Source organism: Brassica oleracea, chromosome C3, assembly GCF_000695525.1.
Source record: "Brassica oleracea var. oleracea cultivar TO1000 chromosome C3, BOL, whole genome shotgun sequence".
In the NCBI taxonomy this organism is placed as follows: Eukaryota; Viridiplantae; Streptophyta; class Magnoliopsida; order Brassicales; family Brassicaceae; genus Brassica; species Brassica oleracea.
This window is the reverse complement of record NC_027750.1, coordinates 51,556,658-51,584,275: the sequence shown is the minus strand read 5'-3', so window position 1 is coordinate 51,584,275 and position 27,618 is coordinate 51,556,658. Positions and strand designations below refer to the sequence as shown.

The 27,618-nt window shown below is 36.0% G+C and overlaps 6 protein-coding genes across 10 annotated transcripts in view; 3 read left to right on the top strand and 3 right to left on the bottom strand.

Annotated features, from left to right (window-relative positions):
• Positions 1 to 3,601: 3,601 nt before the first annotated feature.
• Positions 3,602 to 4,649, top strand: LOC106328986 (VQ motif-containing protein 4-like). Its single transcript, XM_013767543.1, has one exon. The coding sequence runs from the start codon at positions 3,671 to 3,673 to the stop codon at positions 4,370 to 4,372; it is 702 nt and encodes a 233-aa protein (XP_013622997.1). The 5' UTR covers positions 3,602 to 3,670; the 3' UTR covers positions 4,373 to 4,649.
• Positions 4,650 to 6,856: 2,207 nt separating this feature from the next.
• On the bottom strand, positions 6,857 to 7,697 carry LOC106333485 (protein RALF-like 4). Its single transcript, XM_013771924.1, has one exon. It carries the CDS (start codon positions 7,528 to 7,530, stop codon positions 7,195 to 7,197), a length of 336 nt encoding a protein of 111 aa, XP_013627378.1. The 5' UTR covers positions 7,531 to 7,697; the 3' UTR covers positions 6,857 to 7,194.
• A 3,410-nt stretch (positions 7,698 to 11,107) lies between these two features.
• On the top strand, positions 11,108 to 11,545 carry LOC106330869 (glutathione S-transferase T3-like). The gene has a single exon (XM_013769270.1). The coding sequence runs from the start codon at positions 11,108 to 11,110 to the stop codon at positions 11,543 to 11,545; it is 438 nt and encodes a 145-aa protein (XP_013624724.1).
• Positions 11,546 to 17,707: 6,162 nt separating this feature from the next.
• Positions 17,708 to 21,232, top strand: LOC106335626 (protein SMG7L). Of its 2 annotated transcripts, none has more exons than XM_013774200.1 (6): positions 17,708 to 17,954; positions 18,328 to 18,411; positions 18,485 to 18,949; positions 19,118 to 19,240; positions 19,327 to 19,484; positions 19,560 to 21,232. In XM_013774200.1, the coding sequence occupies exons 2-6, from the start codon at positions 18,346 to 18,348 to the stop codon at positions 21,172 to 21,174; spliced, it is 2,427 nt and encodes an 808-aa protein (XP_013629654.1). In that variant the 5' UTR covers positions 17,708 to 17,954; positions 18,328 to 18,345; the 3' UTR covers positions 21,175 to 21,232. The 2 variants fall into 2 exon arrangements, with proteins under 2 accessions (XP_013629654.1, XP_013629655.1); XM_013774201.1 differs by lacking the exon at positions 17,708 to 17,954 and adding an exon at positions 17,980 to 18,125 and having other exon boundaries at positions 19,560 to 21,174.
• Positions 21,233 to 21,322: 90 nt separating this feature from the next.
• Positions 21,323 to 22,702, bottom strand: LOC106335627. Of its 4 annotated transcripts, none has more exons than XM_013774202.1 (3): positions 22,402 to 22,702; positions 22,086 to 22,323; positions 21,323 to 21,748 (listed from the first exon to the last, which is right to left on the bottom strand). In XM_013774202.1, exons 1-3 carry the CDS (start codon positions 22,477 to 22,479, stop codon positions 21,663 to 21,665), a joined length of 402 nt encoding a protein of 133 aa, XP_013629656.1. In that variant the 5' UTR covers positions 22,480 to 22,702; the 3' UTR covers positions 21,323 to 21,662. The 4 variants fall into 4 exon arrangements, with proteins under 4 accessions (XP_013629656.1, XP_013629657.1, XP_013629659.1 ...); XM_013774203.1 differs by having other exon boundaries at positions 22,128 to 22,323; positions 22,402 to 22,701; XM_013774205.1 differs by having other exon boundaries at positions 22,201 to 22,323; positions 22,402 to 22,699.
• Positions 22,703 to 23,138: 436 nt separating this feature from the next.
• LOC106330868 overlaps positions 23,139 to 27,618 on the bottom strand; it is a 4,766-nt gene continuing 286 nt past the window's right edge. The window contains exons 2-4 of the mRNA XM_013769269.1: positions 27,261 to 27,336; positions 26,398 to 26,929; positions 23,139 to 26,280 (exon numbers count right to left, since the gene is read on the bottom strand). Of these exons, the coding sequence (XP_013624723.1) occupies positions 23,139 to 26,280; positions 26,398 to 26,929; positions 27,261 to 27,336 (3,750 nt within the window). The remainder of the gene's footprint in view (positions 26,281 to 26,397; positions 26,930 to 27,260; positions 27,337 to 27,618) is intronic.

Below are 27,618 nucleotides of genomic sequence, written 5' to 3'. Positions count from 1 at the left end.
AAACATTTTATAAAGAGATATGCTCCTATATGGTGGATGCTACTACAGAAAATCAAGTTTGATTTTGTCTGGATATTTACTAAAGAAATAATGGTGTAGTAAGCAGCAAATGGATCACTGGATAAAGGTATCAACGTACCATAGAAATATGAGAAAGAAATTCTCATAGAACAAGCTTTGTTCGTAAGTTGTTTATGGATTGTAATATACAGCAGCTGTAAGTAATATGAAAGACTAAGTATTTACTTAGTGCAGTCAGTCTATACAGAAAATATTATAATTGCTTGTGATCATAATAAAGACCAACTGAGAGAAAAATGTTTAATGGTTCAAAGGTTCAATGATACAAGTTATCGATTGATTAAACATGCTATGTTTTACATATGGAAAGTCTGTAGAAAAATCATAGCCGTGTGTGTGTGTGTATGATTGAGTTAGCACGTCTAAGTGAGAACCATAAACCAGGATAGTGACCAGAAGGATGTCTGGTCGTGGTTTAATGATTATAAGCATTGCTAAAGCAAGAAAAGATCGATAACCATGTACAAAGGACATGAGTGTATGACTGCGAATTCCTTGTGTGATGAGTTTCATTGCAGCAAATAATTATTGATGGTATGACCTTAGACACTCATGATTATGAACGAATATAGACAAGATCTATAGCTCAACATGGATCGGACAAAAGAAAATAAAGAATGATTGGTTACAATGGATAAAGCCATTGGCACATACGAAGAGATATAAGTTTGAATGAACGAAAGATATGAAGTAAAGTTGTTCGTATGTGTTCTGGGTCTATGACTCAATATATATTGAATGTCCACGTTTTGGGAAAGCCATATAATCAAAGAGAATCCATGGGACATGAAAAAGGACCTGCAAATAAAGTTTTATTGCAGATTATAAAGTCCATCCGAGCACCGTTTGAAGCACCATCAGTTCAACCAAGACATGAAGTGATCAGCAGCAAAGATGTACATCCTGACCACATCTTAATGGAGTTCCAAAAGACATACCAACGTCCAAGACTTACAAGTTCATTCAAGAAGAATCCAGCTGATCATCTTCACCAATTCATAGGCAACTTCAACATTCAAGAAGATCGGATACCAGATGGGAATGCGTCTACTACAGTGATACATTCATCTGGGGGAGTTCATGTGTTGTACTCTTTTTCCTGTCCTTGGTTTCCCATTTTGCCACATTGGTTTTGGGGTTTTTCAGGAGAGGTTTTAATGAGGCAACATTAAGCATGCAACGAACCTGTACCGGATGTGTCGATCAAGGGGGAGTGTTATAAACCAAATGATGATCGACCATGGACCAGCCCGTACTGCATGCCCAATCCGGGACATGATAAAGACAACCAGAGACCATGTGTTTATCTAGTATATATTCCATGTATATCTGTAACATAGTGTTTATCCTTATCCTTATCTTGTTAGGATAAACATGACCTTATGACGGTCTAATACCTTGTATATATATGGACCTTCTGGTCGACAGTAATGATAACAGAAGTATTTCCCCAACACTTCATTTACAACACTAATCTTATCTTTAACATTAATTGTCTTTTCCTAATTTATATACAATTACCTAAAATAAATTCACAACAAATTCATGATAAATCTTAAATTTAATTAACACACCACAATTCAAAATCCATATGTTTAGGATCTTCGAAATTGGAAAGTCTTAAATTATAAAAATACATGACTTAATAAATTTTAAGAGATTTATAATCAATACTTTCTCAATTTACTTTGTTTGAACTTTTCTTAAAAATAAACTAGAGCTTGATCCGCACACCCGGTGTTTATTTTTATTTTTTATAAATAAACTTTTATTTGTATTAGTTATAATATATTTTAAATATAGATATACGAATTCTTATAAACTATTATAAATATATTTTGAGGCTATAGTAAAATAATGGAAATATGATAATATATATGTATATATATTTAACAACCATAATTACATTATTACACCAAGTAATACCAATGGTTAAATAAATTAATATGATCTTTTTAAATTAGTTTTAAAATAATTTAAGTAAATGTACAGAAAAACTAAAAAAAATCATTTCATTTACAATATAATTTTGTCAAAGTTTACAATATACTTAACTAAAATAACTATAATTGTACATAAATATATTTTTAGATTGATATTAAAAATTATTTTTCATATTTTCACATGATGAATATGTCTGATATTTTTATTTAGTTATGTGTGTCATTAGTTTTAGTCAAATAGAATTATATAAAACTCAACATGCATGCATTTATATATAATTGATTTCAAATATGGAAGATGTGTCATTAATTAATAAACATGATAAAAACGTGATATAATGTTAAATATAAAACAATAATTAATTTATATTAATATAAAAAAACTTGTTAAAACCACCTACACCGATTTAGGTATCCGTTTACACAATTTAGATTACAATATCGTTTAAAAAATATATAGTTATATTTTAATTTTTTATTAGTAATAACTAAAAATTTAAAACTACATAAAATAATCATTTATATAATATATACATAAATATAAATTATTCCATTTATATATTATTGGTAGCTTATTTTTATACAAATTAAATCTCACTCAAAATCAAATACAATAAATTTATATGATATAAATATGGTGATGCAATTGAATGTTAAAAATAAAATATAATTACTCAATGTAATAAATAGAATTATTATGTTTAAAATGTTATATTTAACAATTATATAATATGCGTCAAAACTTAAATAATATAATTTATACAAAACAAAATTTTACTTATAAAAATGAAACTAAATACCCGTGCGGTCGCACGGATCAAACTCTAGTAACAGTTAAAAGACAAATAATTGTTTAAGCGGATAACAACTTGGACTAACTAGAGGAAGATAAAAATGTTGAAAATATATGTAAATGTAATTATTATTTTTTTTCCATATATGTTAATGTAATTATTATTTTTCTACTAAAAATATTTTTATTTTATTTTGCAATATATAAAAAAAGAATTAACCATCTGCGCTATTGTGCGGACAAATACTTGTATATATATATTCTAAATATATCCAAGTTTGTAAGCTGTGATTGGTAAACAAAATTGAATAAATTTAAAAGCGGAAATGGAATAAATAATTTTCGATCAGATAATTTTCTTCTTTTCAGCTAAAAACTTCTCACTAAAAAGTGAAAAAAACACTCTACAATAATGAATCCAATCAAATTCTCTTTTACATTTTCCACCATTTTGGTCCAAAATATTTTTCAATCAGGGATTTAGATTAGCACCTTTTGATCTGTATACCCTTAATCAGGTATAGGTGTATAGGAGTTTTAAGTGATTCAATCAGATCACAATTGAATAAAACAAGAATTTGCCAATATTTCATATAAGTTGTTACAGCAAATCCGAATCCGGAATTTTGTCCATAAAAGTTGGAATAAATAAAACGGACATTTTGTCCATCTTAATCATTTTCCATCTGACGACGGCGCGTGAATAACTATCTAGTGTGTAAGCGCGTGAGTGAACCTAAAGAAAGAGACTAAAGAGACCAATACAATTTTTTCTTACCGAACCAAAACAAAGCTTGTTAGCAAATAGTACACACAATCTTTCCTTCTCTCTCTCTCTCTCTCTCTCATCACAATGGAGAATTCGCCGAGATACAGAGATGCTTCGACGAATCCGAATCCATCTCCCCGATGCAGTAGCAGCAGCACTGAAAGCAACAAGCCACCCATAACTCCGACCCGAAACCTAACCCCAAGATCCGAATCCGGAAACCCGTACCCGACAACTTTCGTCCAAGCCGATACCACTTCCTTCAAGCAAGTCGTCCAGATGCTAACCGGATCCTCAGACAGACCCAAACACCACAACAACAACAACACATCGTCTCTTAAACCCGACCCGAGATCCTCCTCTCCTTCCCAATTCTCTATCCCTCCGATCAAAGCCGTCCCCAACAAGAAACAGTCTTCAGGGTTCCGTCTCTACGAGCGCCGTAACTCGATGAAAAACCTCAAAATCAACCCGTTAAACCCGGTTTTCAACCCGGTTAACTCGGCTTTCTCCCCCCGGAAACCCGAGATCCTCTCTCCGAGCATCCTCGATTTCCCGTCTCTCGTACTCAGCCCGGTTACTCCTCTTGTACCCGACCCGTTTAATCGATCCGGGTCATCGAATCGGAGCCCCGACGACGTGGAAGAGAAGGCGATGAAAGAGAAGGGGTTTTATTTGCATCCGTCTCCGGCTCCGGCGACAACTCCGATGGATCAAGAGCCTCGTCTTCTTCCTCTGTTTCCGGTGACTTCTCCTAGAGTCTCAGGTTCTTCTACAGCTTCATGAAAAAGCGTTAATTTTTTTAACGCTGGTGAGAATTATTATTTACGAGGGAAATTTTAACGCTGAGATGAGATATGTGCGATTTGAAATTATCGCCTTCAATTGTATTAATATATCTCGATGGTTTTATTGATTTGAATGTTCATGTTTGCCTTGTTTACTTCGTGTTTGATGAGTTTATTCTCCAGATTTACGATTACTGGGAAAACAAATCATGATTAAGAAAATTTGAATGAGTAGTATGTAAAAATAGACTAGTGGAAAAAATGTTGCTTTGCAATTTGTTCGTATTTTTTAATAAAATTACCGTCAATGGTGATCCATGATTCAACTACATATGTTGTTGTCTTAAATGACACAACCAGTTACAACATCCTTCAAACTTCTTTCAGTAGACAAGTGATGAAGAAATTGGTCTTATAGCGAAACCAAATTATAATGAATTAATAAATATGGAATTAGACTAGTAGAAATTTTTGCATTTTTTTGTTATATGTTTCGACTTTTGTACTGTCAATGGTGAAAATTTACTGAAATAATACAATTTTATGTTATTCTACTATATGCTATTTTTGCTAAACAAAACCAGTTGCATCCTCCAATTCTCTTCTCAGTAAATTAGTGATGAAGACATCGGTCTAACAAATAGGTTGAACTTTCTTTTACTAATAATGTTTTGAATGCTGTTGATGTAAGGGTAACAATGGACAAAGAGTGTGAAAATAAAATAGGGAAATTGTTTCTTAAAAATTACTATATTTTATTTTCTTCTTTTCTGTTAGAAAAAGGTGAATTTTCTAGGAAGAAAAGAGTAAACCGGATAGGAAGGAAGAGAGTGGGGCTTAATAGCTGTCTAAAAAAGAGTATTACATGGGCAAGGAATCTTGATCATTATTTTGTTTTATTTTAATTTCCTATGTTTTTGTTCTTTGATTTCATTTTCATGATTTGATAGGCACAAAAGGGTGTGGCCCCATCTGGTCAAATGTTTAGGTTTAGAAAAAAGTGGAGAAAAGAATTAAGAATGTTGAAACTTTCACATTTAGGTATTTTAATTGGTTGCTTATATGAGACGTGGTCTACCGAAGCAATTAATAATTAATATTGAAATGGTCTTTAGAACAAGTTAAATTAAACTTTACTTCATCTTTCTTTCTCTCTTTAAAAGGTTGAAAATTCTCATGTGAAGAGAGTTGATGTTAGGGCCCACTTCCACTATTAGTGGTGCCACTGAAAGCGATTGCGGTTGACCCATAACCCATTTATATTTTTTTTGTTTCTTTAATTATTTTTTTAAGTTAGATTACCATGAAAGTTTAGGATGGTAAATACAGAATCTTTTACATATCCGAAATCACCTTTGAAATTCTGATGTAAATAATAGCATTTAGAATACGAATATATCCTAAATATTTACTAGTAACAGAAGATTTTGAAACTAAAAGCAATGCAAGAAAAGTAAAAAAAACAATGCAATATATCAAATAATGTTTCAAAGTTAGGTTCTCATCAAGTTAGGTTCTCATCTCACTTTAAAGTCTTTGGTTCCTTTATTTTCAATTAAATGACTTTGGAAAAAGACCATACAGTCCTGAATGTAGTAGTGCAGGTGCCAGGTGGGTCTTGACGTCTTGTGACCATGATACTAGTCTATACATTTCCTCAGACAACAAAACCAAATATATATTTTAGACGTTTGAGTATGGTATATACGGCTACCAAGGAGTCCTCAGAAAACGTTTTGGGCCAAACATTAGACGTTTTCCAGGGGCTCTATAAGTTTGTATGTAGCTAATATATTTTTTATATTTTTTACACCTAAACAGTCCGCTAACAAAATCTTTGAAGTAAACCCAACTCCTAAGTAATAACGCCGGCTAGTTCTACAGCTCTTGAAGATGCTTTCATCTTGTTAGTGTAGCGTGGGGATGTAAACTGTTTTCAACTCAAATTTATTTACCAATAACAATAACTGAAGTAATTTATCCTCATTTTAATCATGTTTTAACCCTAAACACTTCTCCTAAACATGAAGATGCCGTTAGGTTTGGGCTTTGATAGGCTTTTCTATCCAAAAACAACTGACTTGAGATCCCAACTGAACCACCAACATATTTTTCCTACCCATTGCGTTTTTCATTCTTGTCACGTCATTGTGATAAAACCTCATGTTTTGATATGTGAGCATAGAAACAATTGTCTCTCAAGAATGTATTGGATGTCATTCAAGACTTCAAAGTTTCATGTGGATATATCAAAAAATCGTACTCTTGGTTTAGAAATTTATGCATGAAGCTATTAGCTATCGTATGGTTTCTCATCAATCCAAGGTTATCTACAACATTTTGTTGCTAACATAAGAAATAAGTTCTTTCATTTACTAGTCCGATAGAGTTGGATCGCTAAACTAACAAATCTGAACTAAATAACCAAACAATTGCTGTGTTTGTTTCGAGATAAAATACAAAAGGAGAGATAAAGGAAGAAAATAGGTTCCAACTTGGGCCCTCATTTAAAAACAAATGCTTAATTTTACTAAGAACATCATGATGTATAATAGACAAACGGAACTTAAATATATGAACGAAACGAAACACAAGGACAACAACAAAGGAAAAGAGGCGATTATAAATGAATCAAAAGCTTATATGCATCATGATGAAATAGATAAACAAAAAAAAAGAACAAAAGTAAATATAAAATGAATCAAACGTATAACACATGGTACGTTAAGAAAGAAAATTATTAACGATCAGGAATGAGGAGTGAATGAAGATCGAACCGTGCTGAGTCAAATCCTCCCCTCCTCTCTATCATTTTGTTTCTCATTTAGCGTACCTATAGCAATGCGTGATCGCGCTGCATCCACGCCTGTAAGGATTGTTCCTTCTCCTCTTCTTGCAATCATAGTAAGATCGGCCACGTCTATTGCAAGGCACGTTGTTCTTTTTGAGAGCATCGTATCCAATGTAACGACGTCCTCTAGCAAGCTGACGACGGTTTGTCTCTGAATCCATTAGAGATTCGAGTTCATCATCGTCCCCGATGCAACCTTGCCCGTTGATGCAAGATTTAGTTAATGGATAGGTTGCATTGACAGATTTGGCTACCATGGCTAAAACCAAGAGGCCAAAGATGAATAACAACTTAACATCACCCATTTTGTATAGTTTTTTTTTGTATAGATGAGTTATATTATTACTCTTGTGCTTGAGTTTTTTGGTATCTTCTACGCCCTTCCTTGTGAAAGGAGAGGGAGATATAGAAGTATGAGAGATTGTGCAGAAGAACAAATGAAAGATTGGTTTTGTTGAAGATAAAGAAGGGTTATTTTGTGGTGGTTAATTCTGTTACTTTGAGGGTTTTAACCTCTTTTTCAGGTCTTATTTTGTCCATTTTTTCCGCTTGGTGGTTAGGTCTATATTTGCTAAGTTATATTTGGCTCTCCTCTTTGTTCGGCTAGCTACCTTTGTTTGGTTATATTAATCAAATGCTCAAATTAGCATGTAAACGTTAATCATCAGTATTGTAACCAATTTAAAAAGGATTAAGAGTGAGTAGGATAACGTGTGGATCAATTGAATCTTGGTTCCAGAAATTATATGGATCATAGGATCTAAGGGCATCTGCTGTGAAATATTATCTATTAGAGATTCCATGGATCATTGCATTGTATATTATCAATTGGATCTTATGTTTTTCAATATTTTTGATCGGCTAAGTTAAAACATTTTTTTAGTCAATGATTTCAAAAACGCTGTATTGAAATTTAATCTAAAACATATTTTGCGAAACTGATGTGGATAGGTTTAGAAACTTATAAAATGGTTCCGGTGAAGTTGTATCAATTGTGAAACATAAAATAGAATATATTCGATCTTACTTTAACAATAACTAGATTTTGACCCGCACTTTCAAAGCATCGGTTTAATTTTAGATAAAAATGTTAGTTGGTATTAAATACTTTTGAACTTTTATTTACGTATTTATGTGTCCTTAGTTTGTTTACATATATGATTCGGATCCGTGGTTGTACCGCTAATCTGGAGTTGTATATTATCCGGTTTAAATTTAATAAACAATCCGTAATTAAAAACTTAATAAACCTGGTAAAAATCTAAAACCCCGCCATTAATCCGTGATCCGGCACTGATTGACCTAGTAAAAGACCCAAAAATCTGATAAATATAAAATCTATAAAGTAACATACAAATTTTTATTAACATGTGTGAAGAAAAAGCATTAATATTATTAAAACTAATGTAGTACAGTGAAACATATATCATCGTCGACCAATATGAAGTATTTAAATAACATATAAACGTTTTATTACCATATGAAAGCATTAATATAACTTGAAATTATAGTAAACCACCGGATCGACTAAAATTATTATCATTTATGGTAAGTGATTAAATACTATAAATTGACATATAAATGATTTATTAATGTATTGCTATATAACTACTTTCGGCATAAATTAGGGTGTATTAAAATCTTACCATAACAAATTTTAATTTTGAAAATGACTTACCATAAATAATAAGGCGATATTGTAATTGGCATATTAATTATATAGTATAGTTTTTTAAAAATATTTCACCTAGAACTAAGTTGGTTCTGACTTTGTGCTTCTGTTTTAATAGTATTGATGTAAAGATGAGTTTAGTTGTTTTTAGGTAGATTTACAAATATAATCGTGATGTCTTGAGGATAGACTACACAAAATGTTTCCATCATCAGTCAAAGCCATTTGGATGTAATTTTCAGTCTCGAGTTCGAACCTATACAAGCACAGCTTTGTGTGGTGATGGAAACATTTTGCATAGTCAAAGCCGTGCTTCTAGGTTCGAAGTCGAGACATCTTTTTGGTTTTTATTCTCCTCTTATACAAATTATGATGTGGAAATGTTACTTGTTGAAAATGAGTTTGCTCCTGCGACCAAGTTTATTTTGAGTTCCCGATTCAAGAAAAAAAAAAAAGAAAACTCATAATGATTTGGGACAAATTTTGTAAATTTAAAATCAGTATAAATAATAAGTGAGATTGGCATAGAGGAACACAAAACATATGCTGCTCAAGATGTTTAGACTAACCACAATTTATAGTTTTTGTTAAGCTTTTCGAGGGTTCTACTGTGATGTAGATTTAGATCGTTTTCCCGACAACCTAATCTTATTCTAAAGGACCACACTATGTAATTTTTGATCTTAATCACATCAATAAAATGTTTTAAACTCATCACTTAAGTTTTTAATATCTTTACATATACTGAATTTAAAGTTCAACACTATTATACTTTGTTGAATAATAACTGTAACAAAAAATAATAGTTAAGAGTTTTCCATTTGACTGGCATAAGAGTATGTACATTGGTGTATCTTAACACTGTAGCTTAGGGAAATTAGGTTAAAAAAAAAGATTAAATGGGATTAATACAAGACGCATAGCTTAAATAACAGACAGAATGAACGTCCCTTCGTTGCCACGCGTCACAGCTCAATTGGAGAGAGGTTTCGGTGTCGATTGTTATTCCTCTCTCTCCTTCTTCTCTTTCATTCTCCCATGTTCTCTTCTCCTCCTCGGCAATATGGCGATTTTTCTCCTCTTCGGTGGATCTCCTCAATGAAACGGAGTGTGTGTGGGTGGGTCCTGTCGACGCAGGAAGACGGTGTCCTCTCTATCTGTTGCTCTCGTCGGGCTAGGAAAACGGCGAGATCTCTCTGTCGTGGTGGCTGTCGGAGATGAAGGAAAACGATTATTGTTGCTTCGCCGGCGAATCGGAAGGTAAAGAGGCATGATGCATGTCTTTGATTGTGTTCCTTGATCGTTTATCTTAAGAAGTAGAATCATGTTTGAATATTTCAATTAAGCTTGTCTTTCATTGCGTTTCTTGATCGATAATATGAAGCATGATGCATGTCTTTGATTGTGTTCCTTCATCGTTAATCTGAAGAAGTAGAATCAAGTTTGAATATTTCAGTTATGCTTGTCTTTCATTGTGTTTCGTCATCGGTAATTAAGAAGTTGAATTCTTTGATTTGTGTTGATTTTTTTCTGTGTTTTTGTCTTGAGATGTCTGAGGAGAATGAGATGGATAGATGAAGAAGAAGCATGATCCAGGTTCGTCGGACAAAACCCCCGCGATTCTTCATACAGGTAAAACCTTTACTCTGTTGAATTGGATAAAGCATAGAATTGTTTATCTTTCTGGTGGTTTGTGATTAATGTTGCGTTTGTTGTTGGTGGTTATCCTTGTTTGAAATGAATTGAATCGTGGGTTAGTGTTTGGTTAGGCAATAAATAGAGGTTTAGGTGGTTAGATAGAAATGAGATTATGGTTGTCTTGGGTAATAAATACATGTTTATGGTTAGATAGATATGAAAAGTCTTGTGTGATGAATGGGTTGGATAAACGTCTTCTCGGTTTGGTTTGGTGTGATCAAAGCGATTCTAGCTTCTGTTCTCTCCATAAAAATCTGTCTTCTCCTCTTTCTTGAATGCATAGAAATCTTTTCTTCTCCTCTTTCTTCTCTTCCCACTTTCTCATCTCTGTTATTTTCTTTCTCTCTTCCTTGAGATTGCTTCCGAAATGGATTCTTATCCATCTTCGCAGACCTCTAAATTTATTGAGCTATTAAATAGTCAACAAAGCATCTTCTTTGGCAACAACAATGACGACAGTGTCTCACTGTCTTCATCACAATCTCCGTATCTAGGTAATCTTGGAACCGAAGATGGTGGAGAGAGTGGTACAGAGCGTAGAGAACGGCGAGTGGACGCCTAAGGATGACATTTTGCTCATTAGCTCATGGCTTAACACAAGTAAAGATCCAGTGGTGAGCAATGAACAACGGTCAGACGCTTTCTGGACAAGAATAGCGGCTTACTTTGCGGCAAGTCGTCAAGATGGTGGCTGCGAACAGAGAGAAGCTAGGCATTGCAAGCAACGTTGGCACATGATCAATGATCTCGTGTGCAAGTTCTGTGGAGCCTACGAAGCTGCAAGCAGGGAGAAGACGAGCGGGCAAAATGAGAATGATGTGCTGAAACAAGCACATCAAATATTCTACACCAACCATAAGAAGAAATTCCTCCTTGAACATGCTTGGAAAGAGCTGAGGTTGGACCATAAGTGGTGTGAGCAAGCGTCTGCAAAAACCGAAGGAAGCTGAAAAAAAAAGAAAATGTGAGGATGGTGCTGATTCTTCAAGCTCTCAAGCAACTAAAATGAAGCATCCACCGGGTATTAAAGCCGCCAAGGCCAGTGGCAAGAAGACAATGGCTGAGGAGAATGCGATGAAGGAGTTTCACACCATGTGGTCAATAAAACAACAGGATCTCGCCATGAAAGACCGCTTGTCTAAGATGAGGCTACTGGAAAGTCTGATAGCCAAAAAAGATCCCCTTGCCGAGTACGAATAAGCCCTCAAGAAGAAGCTGGTTGATGGGTTGTTGTTGTCTTAAGTTCCTTTGATCTGTGTTCTTGAAGTTTCATCTTCTGTTCTCTTTTTATTAGTATCTTGTTCTGTCTGAAGTTCCTCTTGTTATGTTTGAGATGAAAACGCATGGTGTTAATGTACTTTAAATGTTCGTGGTTATGGTATTATGTTCATGGTACAATGTGCTTGTTTAAGTAAAATGTTCTTCATGGTTAATCTTGTTATGTTTGATGTGTTATGTTTAATCTGTTTTCTCATGGTTAAATGTTCTTCTTCATCTTGCAGGTCACGGCTGAGAGTTGACGTTGTGAGACCATGTGAGATGAGACCATGTGAGATGAGAGCATAGGAGACAGAGGTCACGGGTGAGAGTTGTTGGTGTTTGCTGTCGTTGTGGTCACGGGTGAGAGTTGTTGTAAAGAGTTCACGGGTGGTCACGAGAGTTTGTAAAGTACACTGAGTTGTTGTCTTTATTGTTTTGTATTCTTGTTTCATGGTTTTGATGTCTTTAGAGGTCACAAGAGTGTGTAAAGAACACTTATAAATTGGTTTGCATTCTCACCATTCTCATTCAATACGAGTTCACTATAATCTCATGTTCTTCTCTCCATTCTCATTCAAAACGAATTTTATCTTGTAACCAACAATCTCATCTTTCATAAGAAAAATTCAATCTTGTAACCCAACCTTCCATCTCTTCTTTCCCGGATTGAATCTTGTAACCCAACCTTCCATCTCTTGTTACCCAACCCAACCCAATCTTGTAACCCAACCTTCCATCTCTTGTTACCCAAGTTTTCCATCTTATCAAAAAACTTCAATCGCTTCTTTCACAAAAAAAAATTATATATTATCATCTCATGGCATTTTCTTCTCAAAACACTTTCGAAGATTCAATTTATGAAGCTTTTCGATCAATATTTTGATCAACATTTTGATCAAACATTTCAGAATCTGTTAAATGCTCAAGGTGATCAAGAAGATGAAAGAAGGACAAGAAAAAAATGAGTTTTTATCGAACGAAACCGTGAAGAAGGCCATCTCCGGTTATGGAACGATTATTTCAGTGACACTCCCACATATCCTGAAAATCTATTCAGACGACGATTTAGAATGAACAAGCCATTGTTCATGTGTATTGTTGATCACTTCTCCAATGAAGTTCAATTCTTTCGTCAAAAACAAGACGTTACCGGAAGACTTGGTCTCTCTGCACTTCAAAAGTGTTCAACAGCTATTCGTGTGTTGGCATATGGTTCTGCGCTTGATGCGGTCGACGAATACCTCCGGCTCGGTGCAACCACTGCTCGGTTATGTGTGGAAAATTTTGTGGAAGTAATAATAAATTTGTTCGGCGATGAGTACCTAAGAAGACCAACACTGGCTGATCTTCAGCGTCTACTTCATATTGGAGAGCTTCGTGGATTTCCCGGGATGATAGGAAGCAACGATTGTATGCATTGGGAGTGGAAGAATCGTCTCACCGCTTGGAAAGGCCAATATTCTCGTGGTTCGGGAAAACCCACCATCGTTTTAGAGGCGGTTGCTTCATATGATCTCTGGATATGACATGTGTTGTTTGGACCTCCAGGTACCTTAAATGATATTAATGTTCTTGATCGCTCACCTGTTTTTAATGACATAATAAATGGTCGAGCCCGGCAAGTGAATTTCTCGGTCAACGGAAGAGAGTACCATTTGGCTTACTATCTCACCGATGGTATTTATCCAAAATGGACAACTTTTATCGAATATATTCCAATTCCCAAGGGCCGAAAGCAGTTTTCTTTGCGCAACATCAAGAAGCTGTCCGAAAAGATGTCGAGCGTGCTTTCGGAGTTTTGCAAGCTCGATTTGCCATTGTCAAAAATCCCGCCCTTTCTTGGGATAAAGTCAAGATTGGAAAGATTATGAGAGCATGTATCATACTCCATAATATGATAGTAGAAGACGAAAGAGATGAATACACTCAATATGATATCTCAGATTTCCAACAAGGAGAAGGGAGCGGAAGTTCACATGTCGATCCCACCTATTCTACAAAAATCCCAACTAATATCGCCAATCAGATGGGTGTTCGAACAAGAATTCATGATAGACAAGCGCATCAACAACTGAAAGGCGATTTGGTTGAACATATATAGCGTAAATTTAGAAGTGATCAAGACAACAACTGAGCTTCGATGCCTCTTTGAAATTATTGTTTATTTTACAACTATTTGTTTTTATGTTTTCATGTTTTTATTTTAAAATCTATGTTTAAAATGTTATGTTTGACTTTGTTTTATTTAATAAATAAATTTAATCTTTGTTTAAAATTTTATGTTTAAAAAATTTAATTTTTTTTATTGCTAAGAACCTTAATTAATAAACCACCAGTAAACTACTATAATTAAGTGTCTCTTAACAAAAATTTTTTATCTTAATTTTAATAGTTAAAAAATCATTAAGAGACACTTGAGGGTTTTAGCAATGAACATGTTCTAACGTCGATGAAATGAGAATAAATGATTTTCTCGTTCAAAATTTCTGGCTATGACAACCAGTCCCAGCCATAATGTAACAGACTTTTATTTTTAAACTACAGTGTAACAGACTTACGAATAGAAGGAAATGGGAAATTTTCAAATGTCTCTTGATAGTTTTCGAAGACTTTACTTTGAGTTTGTACGTAGACACCATCGATGCATCATGTGGTGCTTTTGAATAACTGTAAATAAGAAAATTAAAAAACAACGCAAATGTATCTATCGTCAAATATCGCCATCAATTACCAAAGATATTTCCTCTCTTTAATTATTTTTATTAAAAATTATAGAGAGAAGTTGTGCTGGTGTATTTCCATTCAATTGCGTGCATAGTTTGTCTTTGTTTTTAATTCGAACGGGTCCAATCTATAACCAAGGAGACATGTCATTTTTGGGTGATGTCTACTGTCTGGTGCCATATATTGTGATTTGTCACATATCAATTTCTAACTAAACTTGTCTAGTATAAAATTAAGATTTAGGCGAAGATTTGTAGAAAAACATTTTCTCTCATCTTTTAATCTGTAATATTTTAGATTATCATACATGAGTGTAACAAATAAACCAAAAAAATAAATTGGTCGTGGAAATCTGACCAGCAAATACATGCAAGTTCCACAATCCATAATCTACAATACTTTTGAATGGAACATTATATTCAAACTTCAAAGTATATGAGATTGGTCAAGAGTATGTATTATTTTTTCTTTGAGAAGGTTCTACGGTATTTATTCAATGAAGAGCTTGTTTTAGTCTATTATTGCATAATATGATATATCATCTGTATTTTATGTCATCCTAGTGTAAATATCAAGAAAGATAGTATTATTCACAAAGGCCAAAATTTCAACTTTGATTCCGAATTGCAAAAGATAAAGAAGGAGTTCGGACTCATAATTATCATTTTTGAAGGTTCGAAATCAATGGTCATGGATAAAACTTTATGGATTTAACTAGGCATGGGCATTCGGGGTCCCAATTGGGTTTCGGTTTAGTCCAATCGGATTTCGGTTTTTCGGGTTTATCAAAATCAGCTTCATTTGGGTTATATGAAAATTCGGTTCAGGACCGGTTCGGGTTCTATCGGGTTCGGGTCAGGGTTAGTAAATCTTCAAAGAACCGGTACAACCCGATGTACTTTCGGGTTCGGGTCCCAATCGGTTCTTCGGTTTAAATGTACCTGATTTTTATCTACTTCGTAACAAAAAAATGAGTAAAATCAGTTCTTCGGCTTTAAAATACTTGATTTGTACCTATTTTGTAACCAAAACATAAATAAAACTGGTTCAAAAAAAAAAGAAAGGAACATCAAATGGGATCATTCAAAATCAAATGAAAGTTAAACATGGTTATTGATCGAAAGAAAACCAAATAAATGAAAGCATAAAACGAAAACCAAGTTCTTATGAAATACAAAAACATTATTCAATGAAAATAAAACCAAAATCTAAAAACTTTAACATTCAACCATCAATCTTCGTATAATAGATAATTATTTTAGATGTTCAATATATTTTGAATACATATTAGGTGAGATCATGTTTGGTACAAGTTATTTTTGAAAATTTTAAATGTTTCGAGTTCTATCGGATATCCATTTAGATTCGGGTTCGGTTCGGATAATACCCACAATCCGATATACCATAAAACAAGATCCATTCGGTATTTATGCCGGGTTCGGATCGGTTCGGATTCATTTTTATCGGATCGGATTCGGTTCGGGTTTTCGGATTCGGTTTATTTGCCCAGCCCTAGATTTAACAAAACTAGGATAAGACAATTAGTTAGTACAACAAAATTATTTAATGAATTTATAAAATTCGAATAGGACAATTTATTAATTTCTTATGACAGGGTTGGATCATGGATGTGTCTCTTAAAGAATTTCTTACCTGGTAACTGTTAAAGAATTTGTTATATTGTTATTTTATTTTTTACTTTAACAATTTTGATATTTGGAAATGATTTATATATTAACACTATTTTGTAGACTGGACGGGAATATACCTTTTTTCAAGTCGTGAAGTTATCCAAATTGTCAATTTTAATGAACTATATTGAACTGTGATTCAAATTGTTAATTTTCTAAAAATTATCCGGTTCAGTTTTGTATGGACCATAATCTACAACAGTTTTAATGGTTTTTTATTAATTTAATATTTCTGAAATTTAATTCGCTACGTCACCGGATCATGGTTAACCAATTATTAGACCCAATTCAACTATATAACTGGTTTCTACTCAAATCCAGTTCAATCACTGGATTAGTCCGATTTTAAAAATACTGGCATTTGGTTAATGCCAACCGCCAATTTCCGCATGTATTTTATTGTGAAAGCTCAATATAAAGCTCATAGTAAGCTTACAACATTTTATTCGGAAAATATATATTAAGCAGATAACAAAAAATTAATATAAGGAATAGAAAAAACGTATTCGCTCTTTTTATATATGCAGTATTAAAAACTTAAATAATGCGGTTTAATGATTATATGTGTGATTATACTGAATATTCTATAAACATCAATTTCTTATTATTTTTTGTCAACTAACAGCAATTTTATAGTAAAAATCATAGTTTTTGATAGTTTTAAAATATAATAATTTCAATAATAAATTCCTGGTATTCAAAAACATACTGCAAAGTCTGATATTAGCTAAAGTCATGACATCAAAATTAAATATAGGAAAATTTTGCTCTAACGTCAAGGAACATATAAAAGTGGGTAACTTTCCTCGGGATTTTCTGTTAAATTAGTTGATTTACGAGAAAATGACTAGGATAGCACTAAAAAAGTTTTTGTCACAAATATAGTTTCTAAGAATAAAAATGACTAAAATAACATTTAATGTTTTATCAAAAGAGATAAATATACACTTATACCCCGATAAATTAATTTAGACATTAGGGTTTAGAGTTAACGGGTGATTGTCACAAATATAGTTTCTAAGAATAAAAATGACTAAAATAACATTTAATGTTTTATCAAAAGAGATAAATATACACTTATACCCCGATAAATTAATTTAGACATTAGGGTTTAGATTTAGGGTTTAGAGTTTAGAGTTTAGGGTTTAGAGTTTAGAGTTTAGGGTTAAGGGGTGGGTTTTAAGATTTAGGGTTTAGGGTTTAGGTTTTAGGGTTTAGAGTTTAGGGTTTAGAGTTTATGTTTTAGGGTTTAGAGTTGGGGAATGGGTTTTTGGGATAAGATTTCAAATTTTGAAAAATAAAAAAAATTAAATTTTTCAAAAGATAAAATGCTATTTTAGTCATTTTAGTTTTTGAGGACTATTTTTGTGACATAAACTTATTTGGGAGATTTGCTCTTGATTTATTAGCATGGTTAGAACTTAGAAGAAAAATACAAAATCAAACTGTTGGGGGCACTTAGAAGAACAGTGGAATAATGGATTAGATATGTATCCACTTCTGCATCTCCATCATCATCCATTCATCATCATCATCATCATCATCATCATCATCAGCCACCTTTCTACTTTGTCTGTTTCACAACTGCCCAATCTACCTCCCAAAGTCGTCTCTTCCATGTGATACACTTCGCTTGGCTTCTTCTGCCTTTAGCTGTTCCCGTCTCAACGTTCGTACGTTAAAGGTAAAGTCTTCTTCTTCTTCTTCTTCTTCCCTTACGTATTTTCGTTTTCCATCTAAAGATTCATTCTCTCCTCCGAGTTTCGTCCCCTGTCTACTCTGTTTCTGTGATGTTGACCTCTCTCTTAAGCTGATCTGATATGTGTTCTTCTTCCTCTTTGATGCTTCTGTCTCTGTAATTCTTTGACTACTTTAGATATTTTATCTTATGGGTTTCATTAAACTCGCACAAAGCTCGTGACTTTGAGTTATATAACCAGTTCAGCTCTATTAAAGTTTTCTTGTAGACCAAACACTCATGAGTTACAGTGTCTTGTTCTTAATCTTCCTTTTGACTATTTTATGAAAAGTTCTTGATCTTCGTTACTTTTCAATAGTCTGATTCCAGAGAAGATATGGAAGATTCCACTAAGAGTAATGCCGATTCAGCTAATCAGAAACAGAATCCTATTCTTGTAGAGGTAAGCAAAACCACTTTGTTACTTGAAGAATCATACCGTTGAACACACAGTCAATGATTTATATATCTCTCAGGTAAACAACATTGAGAAACAGCTATGGACGTTAATCCACTCAAAAGGTATAATGCATCCAGATGTTTCAGAACTATACACTAAATCAATTTCCACTTACGAGCAAATCTTTAAAAGCAATCTCCAACAAGAAGAGCTTCAAGAAGTTGAGTTCTGTCTCTGGAAACTTCACTATAAACACATAGACGAGTTCCGTAAAGGGGTCAAGACAGATTATCCCGCCACTCATATGAAAGCATTCAAAATGTTTCTCTTAAGAGCCGCAGAGTTTTATAGGAATCTGATCTTCAAAGTTGAGGAATCTGGATTCTTATGCCACCGTTTCTATATCTGTCTTGGAGATCTTGAAAGGTATAAAGAACAGTATCTGAAAACACATGAGCATCCTCCTAATTGGTCAACTGCAGCTAGTTACTATCTTGAAGCTGCAAAGTCTTGGCCTGATAGTGGGAATCCTCATAACCAGGTAACTTAATTTAGAGGAAAATTCTAAATCTACCTCAAATTTGATATCACTTTTCAAATTTACCTTTAAAAGATAATCGTTTTCATAAATATTTTAAGTTTATTATGAAATTAGTCTTTTTTCCTTATATTATTCGCATTTTAAGTGGTTTTCTTTGCATCTGTGAAGCTAGCTGTGTTGGCTACTTATGTTGGTGATGAGTTCTTGGCTTTGTACCACTGTGTGAGAAGCTTAGCTGTGAAAGAACCTTTCCCTGGTGCTTCCAACAATCTTCTTTTGTTGTTTGAGAAGGTGATTGATTCACTCACTGATACTTCTCTTATTACCTGTAGTTATGATTGTTTTGCCTTACATTGCACTTGTTTTAACTACTGCAGAACAGGTCTTCTCCTTTGAAGTCTCTGTCTACTGATGCAGAGTTTAACATCTTAAACCCATCAGAGAGGAATGTTGTTGTGAAGGACTTAACGGCTGGAACTGATTTATTATGGCCACTGGTGGTTCGAACTATTAGCTTCTTTTTCCTTAAATCCAGGTCAGCTTGGACAACATTCTCTGTTTTTTTTTTTTACAAACTGTTCTTGTCTTAATTGTTTCTGGTTTGTTTCAGTTTTGATGACTTTGGTTGCACGTTTGCATCAACTATGAGAGAGTTGGATGCAGCCTTTGCAGCAGATGATAAGAGCCTAGAAGCCATGCTGGAGTCTTATCAAGTTATGGACTTATCAAGAAAGGGACCTTATAGAATCCTCCAACTTGTTGCGGTTTTGGTCTTCATCTTCCACCACTTAGCCGAGTTTAATGAATCAGACAAGGCTAAAGAGGAAGTAAAGCTAACAAAATTAGCTTTAACAATGGTGAACATCGTCATGGGGAGAGTTGTTGAGAGATGTTTGAAGACAAGCCCCTTGGATTCTTGTCCTCTCTTGCCTGCTCTACTTGTGTTTCTAGACTACTTACCGTTTCTGCTTGACAAGACAGAAGAAGAAGAAGAATGCAGGTTTGATGAGAAGAGTGAGATTTCTTTCTCTTACTTCTTTGACAAACTTGTTGATCTCTTGAACCAGTTAAAGGTGGAAGGACAAAACTGTTCTGCTCTTTGGGAGGATCATGAACTGAGGTCATTGGCTCCTCTTGCTCCTGTACATCTGCTTCTGGATTTCTCAAGTCATATGGATCTAAGAGAGAGTTTTGTTAATGGAAAGGAGATTCGTCTTCAACGGATTTTAAGTTCAGCTATTAGGATCTCAAGTAGACAGAAGAAGGGTTCTCAAAAGTGGTTGTTCTTAGACAAGCAAGGGACTTGGTCCTACTCAAATGAACAGGGGAGTAACATAACATATATTGCTGTAGGAACTGTTGAGAATGAGAGTGAAAGATCTTTGCCTGCAGAAGAGGAAGAAGTCATTCTTCTCAAGCCGCTTGTAAGGTCTCAGTCTGCTCCAATCTCTTCTTCTGGCATTGCAACGAACCCACTCAGCTCGAATAACAAAACTTCATCTGATGAAAGCCTAAGACGTACCTCATCACTCATTGCGAACCATAGCACACAGGATACTAACTCTGAAAGCTTCAGCTTCACGCAAGGTCTTAAGAATACAGATCCACAAGGCACAGTCTCAGGAAGACCTCCATCGCTAAGCGCGTGGGTAGTTGACAAGAACAAAGAGAATGGAGGAGTAAGTAAGGCAAAAGGGTTAAGCCCTATTGATGAAACAAGTCCTGTCACATCCTTTGATAGTCTCTCAATTTCTTCCTATTCGCCTCCTACTCCATCTGCTCCATTACTTCCTGAAGACGCCTCTTGGTTTCATAATGGCCCTATTGACGAACCCCCCGGTTTCATGAAGACATACACAAACTCGCCACATGTTGGGATGTCTTCTTCTGAATGGTTGTGTCGTTATAGAGAGAGTAGGAAGCTTGGACCAGCCTATTCCTATCAAGGTCAGGGGACAAACAACTTCTTGGCTCATGGATCTTCCAAGTTCAGTCTCTTAGCTAGGTACGGGACACCAAATGATCAGTCGATGATCACTACTGAAAACTCAATGTTTCATCCTCAGCTTTACAATGAATCTAGAGGAGAGAAGCTATGGAAAGGTCAACAAAGCACAAGAAACGCTTATGGCTTCAGTGATGATCCTGGACCGTTTCTTAGATACTTGAGAGAGAAAGAGTGGCTGAATGAGAATGGTGAGAGGTTAAGAGAAGGTTGTAAGTGAGTGAGTTTACAAGAAACTGTCTCAAGTTGGCAAGTTGTAACAAACCTATAGTTATCCTCTTGTCTCCTTGTGTGGTGCTGCTCATTTTTCAAGAGAATGAAAACACAATAAGAAAAAAGTTTGGATGTATGTATATAAATAAACAAAGGAAACTTCAAAAGCTTTAAATCCATTAACTTCTTTTGTGTTCTTGAGGAATGAATCGAATTAGATCAGCATTGAAACCAGTTCAAAGAGAGACTAGTATAAGTGATAATCATCTACATGGGATGAGGAAGTAAATAAAGTGAAACCAAGAAAAGGATCAAGATGGAGGTCTTGTCTCAGTTCCCTTGCTGTTTGTGCTTCTGCTTCCTCAAGCCAAATAAAGAAAACAAAACAAGAAGAAGAAAGCAAAATCCTATTGTCTACTTCAAAGAGAAACTGGAATTTTCATGTTGACTTTGTGTCTGCGTCTGAGTAACTAGAAAGGATAACTTGGTGCTTGATCATTTGGTTTTATCTGTAGGTGCCAAGTTCAACTCTTGCATCTGTGTCTCCACTGGTACTAACCCTGTCTGTCTGAGCAAGAAACCTGCATAACAAAAAGCATTGTGTAACTGTTAAACAAAGCAGCTATGTGAAGGTTTCAATAAGCTCTTCAAGATACTCAAAACATTTCATAAAGATGACATCAGGACCGGCTCAACACTTGCCAAGGATCCCAGGGCAAAAAAGAAAATTTACCCTCTAAAATTTATATGCAGATAATGTTTAAAATATTTTTAAAATTAATCAATAATATTTTGTATATTTTGTAATGAATATAAAACTATATACATGTCAAATAATTTTGGGCTCTTTTCAATTTTATTTATTATATTTACAAATTTTTTATTTAAAAAAATATAGATTTATAAAAAAATCAGTACATTTAATTATTATTATACTGGGAGGGGCACAGGGCTTAGCACCGCTTGTCCCCCTAGTGAGCCGGCCCTGGATGATATACCAGTTGAGGAGGACGAAGAGAGAAGAAGCGATTACGATGAGGAAGCCAACATGAACAAGCAACATGGATTGCCCACTTGTGAAAGCTATGGAGAGCATGAAAGTGAGACAGAGACCCAGCATAAGAAACGATAATTTGAGAGTGTTCCATGTCGAAGCCTGTAAAAAGATCCGATCCAAGTAGGGTTTTATAAACAGCATCGACAAAGAGGGTAAGAAGAAGAGAAGTATACGAACATTGACGCCTGGAGCTAGAGCTCCGAGAAGAACAGCTTCCGTTGACGAAACCTCTGATCTCTGCTTCTTCTTCTCCATCTTTCTTTCTTCACAGATTGGAGGAGGACTCTGTTTTCTCCAAGGAAAGCCATAATTAGAACCGATAATCTTAAACCGAAACGGTTTATTCCGGTATATCTCTGTGTTCTGTGGACTTGTTGACTTTTTAAATTTTTGTTGACATTATTCACTCTTTTTGTTTGATTATAATACGATATCTATATTATCTTAAAATATATGAAAGTTGTAGACCTTACTTAGAGCATGTTCAATGGGAAAGACCCTATTAGGTCAATTAAGTATATTTAATAACTAAATTTTTGTTAAGAGATATTTTTTTTTTAACACTGTGTAATCAATAAAAAATGGAAGAGAGTTCAACTCCAAAGTACATAGGCAAAACACAACATGGAAACCAGTAGACCCCAGAACTTAAAATAAAAGAGGAGAAGATAAACTAAAATGCCAAAACCGCAAAGGAGAAACCAGTAACATGAAGGATTCTCACAAGTCTGCAGCTGGTTGTCACAGTATGAAGAGCATCTTGAATCATTGATCTTCCCCCAAAGCTTCCTCTTGAAGCTCCGAAGCTAACCAGAAAGGACCGGCATGAGCAATGTAAGACGAGTATCTGTGATCGCGAGTAACACTAGTGGTGATTGCTTCCGCACACCGGTTTCCTTCTATATGCGCAAAGGCTACGGTCCATAGCCGAAAAAGGATAGCTTATTACGAATGTCCTGCAACATATCATTGAATTGTGGAAACAAGGAAGGTCTAAGGATTGCTTCCCCCGCAAGGTAGGAGGAGGATTCGAAAACCACTCTCTCGTACCGAAGAGATGAGATGGACTCAACTGCCCAGAGGAAACTCCATAGCTCTGCTTCCATCTTATTTGACACTGAAGAGTAGGATCGGCGACTATGACAAAGAACTTGACCTGACTGATCTCTTAGTATCCAAGCTGCTCCACGGTTCTGTCTGTCGTCAATCCACGATGTTCCAATATTACACTTAACAAAAGAAGCTGAAGGTTTTTGCCATCGCAAGACATTCACCAGACTGCTTTGAATTAATTCCTCATTTCTGGATGATGGATCGTTGGCTCCAAACCATGCTGCAGCGTCCACTTTAACCCTTTCCCATATATCTGATGCTCCTAAGCTCACCCTTTCAAATACTGACATATTCCTAGCTTTCCATAAGTGCCACAGAATCCACGGAAAGTATTTAGAGCTGGTGTCAGATGATGTGCTTCGCCTGCAGACATCCATCAGGTGATGAAAGTTCAAAAATACCGAGTTCATGGAGAAACCAGCAGGAGGCCAAGTAATATTTGACAATCTCCAAACTTCTTTTGCTGTATGGCAATGAAAGAGAATATGACAAATCGTCTCCGGGTGCGCATGACACATCTTACAGCTTGGATCTATCTGTATACCCCTAGTATGTAGCCTCGTCGCCACAGCCAAAGCTCCTGCTAAAGCTCTCCACATGAAATGACGGATCTTAGGAAGAGTCTTTACTTTCCAAATATTAGACCAAAGTCTTTTTTCCACCGGGGGCAGAGATGGAGCTTCAGGAGAAGATATAGTCTGAAGGTGTTCTAGCAATTTGTAGCCACTCTGCGAGTCATATTTTCCGTCTCTACTAAAACCCCATACCAGTGTATCTTCACGCCGATGATCTAACTTCATCCCCAAGATATGATTAGCATATTCTTCTACAAATAAGTGGCGTACTCTCGCAACATCCCACGTACCATATCTCGCATCTATAAGGTCCGATACTTTGAGGGTAAGATCAACACCATCAGTTCGGTACCTCGGGGGTCTTCGTATCTCCATCCGTAGCCAGTTTTCATACCAGACGTGAGTATCCTGGCCATTGCCAACTCTTTTCCACAGACCCTGCAAGAGAAGCTCCCTGCCATGAATAATACTCCTCCAAGCATAGGAGGGTCGAGTTCCAATGCCACACTCTAAGAAATCACCTTGACAGAAGTATCTACTTTTCATTACTCGAGCTAGTAGGGACTGCGGTTTATACCAGATTCGCCAAGCTTGCTTGCACAAGAGGGCCTGATTAAACCATTCAATGTCCTTAAATCCCATTCCACCAAGCTCTTTGGATTTGCACAACTTCTTCCAAGCGACCCATGCTATCTTACGTTTCTCAGCAGTCCCACCCCACCAGAACTCAGTCATTATGCTAGTCAATTTGGCACACAGATCTTTGGGAAGCTTAAAACAAGTCATAGCGAAAACTGGTAACGCCAAACCCACTGACTTTAGAATGATCTCCTTGCCTCCCTGAGATAAGACCTTAGCTCCACCTCCCCGAAGTCTCCCTTGTATCTTGTCGTGGATGAAACTTAGTAACTTCCCTTTGGAGCTACTGAAACACTCGGGCAGTCCAAGATAAGAGCCCTCTCCACCTTCCTGCTCTATTCCCAAGATCGTCTTCATCTCTTCACGCAAGTGAATAGGTACTTTGGCTCCAAAAATAATAGATGACTTGGTGTAGTTAATCACTTGACCAGAAGCCTCACCATAGAGTTTCAGCCTCCTAACGATCTCTGCTCCATCATCACTAGACGCCTCACACAGCAGTAAGCTATCATCGGAAAACAGGAGATGATGCACTGAGGGTCCCTGAGCTGAGAGTCTAATACCATGCAGCTTTCCATTCGCCTCAGCCTGATTCAAGGTACTAACCAAAGCTTCCGCGCACAGAATAAACAAGAACGGTGACAATGTGTCCCCCTGTCTAATCCCATTCTCCGGTTTAATGAAACCATGTTGACCACCATTCAAGAGGATGGAGTACGTGACCGAGCTGATGCAAGACAATATCCAAGTCACCCATCTTCTATCAAAACCCAAGCGTTCTAGTAGAATCTCAACAAAAGACCATTCCACCCGATCATAGGCTTTGGACATGTCTGTCTTGATTGCTAAGAACCTATCATTTATCCCCTCCTTGGTTCGTAGAGCATGTACCATCTCGTGAGCTACTAGGATATTATCAGTGATAAGCCGACCGCCAAGGAACGCTCCTTGTGTATCTGACACAATATCAGGAAGAATATGCTTCAATCTGTTGCATAAGACCTTGGATACAATTTTGTAATGAACTGAGCATAAGCTGATCGGCCTTAGCTCAGTCATTGTCGAGGGAGCCGCCACCTTTGGGAGGAGACATATATGTGTGTGATTCCAGCCAGCAGGTAGAACTGCTGTTCGAAAAAAACCCTGAATTCCCTCAACTGTAGACGGTCCCACAATGTCCCAAAAACGCTTGTAGAAGGTTCCTGTAAGACCATCTGCCCTTGGGGCACTATCTCCTTTGATAGAAAAAGCAGCAACTTTGATTTCTTCTGCAAGCACCGGAGCCACGAGCATCGAGTTCATAGCCGGTGTTACTCGACCCTGAAAACCTTCAAACAGACTCTCCAGATCCCAAGGATTCGAGCTGGTGAAGATATCTCGAAAGTAATCAGTTGCAATGCTGCCTTTAGACCCCTCAGAAAAATGTTCTTCGCCCAAGGCATCTTTGAGCATTAGAATATGATTCTTAATTCTACGACTTTTTGCACAAAGATGAAAGTATCTCGTGTTCCTGTCCCCAAGCTTCAACCATCTGATACGACTACGCTGACGCCAGAAGGACTCTTCTGCTCGATATGCTTGGGAGAGCTCACGTCTTAGACGTTTCATCTTGATCCAACTTGGGAATCTTTTCGAAACCTCCTCTTCCAAAGAGACTTTCAACCTTTTGATTCTACCCCCTGCATTAACAGTAGTCACTCTCTTCCATTTAGCCAGCTCCCTCCGACATCTGTTAATACGATCAGCCAGCGGAGTATTAGAGCCTGCAGACACAGAAGGGCCCCACCCAAGCCGCACAATCTCCTAAACTCCACGTTGCTTTGCTAATCTTTTGTCAAATATGAACCTTCCCTTTCCCATCTCTCTTTCTTCAAGTGCAAATGTCACCCGAATTGGTCGATGATCAGAAGTGACCATACCAAGATACTCCATATGCGCTTTGGGAAATAATTGGAACCATTCATCATTACCGAAGCTTCGGTCCAGTCTGCATTGGATCCATACACTGTCTCGCCACCCAGCCCACGACAGTTGATTCCCCGAGCTCTTCGTTTCTTTAAGCTTGCAGTTATCAACCATATTTCTAAAATCCCAGCAATTGTAATCTTGCCTCATTGTTCCTCCTAACTTCTCAGATGGGCATAGCAGCTCATTGAAGTCCCCCACCAAACACCATGCCTCATTTCTCACCATTCCAATAGTACTCAGCCTGTCCCACACTAAACTCCTGCGAGCACGAACCGGATCACCATATATATACGACAGATAGAAGCCCAGAGACCCTGCCGTGACATGCAAGTCAATGATTCTTTTATCAGCTTCCAACACATCCACTTTGTAGCACCCTTTCCACATTACCGCCAAACCCCCACTTAGACCTATGGGGTCAACAGTTAAAATCTCATCGTAACCAAAATCTTTTTGTAACCCAACCATGTAATCTCTCTTCTGCTTAGTTTCCATTAAAAATAAAAAATCCGGGAAAAAATCCTTTCTTAACTCCCGGAGTTGTTGAACTGTCTCAGTGCTTCCAGCTCCTCGACAGTTCCAGCTAATTGTTAAGAGATCTTATTAAAGTATTTTTGTTTTCTTTGCTCCAATGGTAAAACCACAGAGGTTCTTAAAAAAACACTTATGCATGTCTGTGTGTATCTGTGAATGTTTCTTTTGAATGAAACAAAAGCACCAAAGTGATGTTAGACTGCACACCCTGCTCAACAAATGAGTTCTCCAAAGAATCAAGATACAAGTTGTGTTTCTCATTTGTCCAGCCACCACATTCATCCTGCAGAAACAATTTTACAAAACAAAAACAATATTGATGAGTATTAATCATCCTGCCGGTGAAACTCAAGATGAAAACTTGTCAATAAAACTAAACCATTACGACTCAACGATCAGGTGTCCTCATACAGATTGATAAGCCTGAGCCAAAGCATTGCAACCACTGAACACAAACTCCAATTGCTCAAAACAGTTTAAAAGATATGACTTTTCGATTTGGTAAATGCTTATAAATAATTAGTTAAAGATCTCAACATCAGCATCATTGCATCAAAACAAAAAT

Coding starts and splice junctions, on each gene's coding strand:
- LOC106328986 (XM_013767543.1), top strand. CDS start 3,671: ATGGAGAATTCGCCGAGATACAGAGATGCTTCGACGAATCCGAATCCA.
- LOC106333485 (XM_013771924.1), bottom strand. CDS start 7,530: ATGGGTGATGTTAAGTTGTTATTCATCTTTGGCCTCTTGGTTTTAGCC.
- LOC106330869 (XM_013769270.1), top strand. CDS start 11,108: ATGGTGGAGAGAGTGGTACAGAGCGTAGAGAACGGCGAGTGGACGCCT.
- LOC106335626 (XM_013774200.1), top strand. CDS start 18,346: ATGGAAGATTCCACTAAGAGTAATGCCGATTCAGCTAATCAGAAACAG. Junction 18,412..18,484: donor AGAATCCTATTCTTGTAGAG/GTAAGCAAAACC, acceptor TATATCTCTCAG/GTAAACAACATTGAGAAACA. Junction 19,485..19,559: donor TTCTTTTTCCTTAAATCCAG/GTCAGCTTGGAC, acceptor GGTTTGTTTCAG/TTTTGATGACTTTGGTTGCA.
- LOC106335627 (XM_013774202.1), bottom strand. CDS start 22,479: ATGGAGAAGAAGAAGCAGAGATCAGAGGTTTCGTCAACGGAAGCTGTT. Junction 22,324..22,401: donor CTCTAGCTCCAGGCGTCAAT/GTTCGTATACTT, acceptor ATCTTTTTACAG/GCTTCGACATGGAACACTCT. Junction 21,749..22,085: donor CAGTATAATAATAATTAAAT/GTACTGATTTTT, acceptor TTTGTTATGCAG/GTTTCTTGCTCAGACAGACA.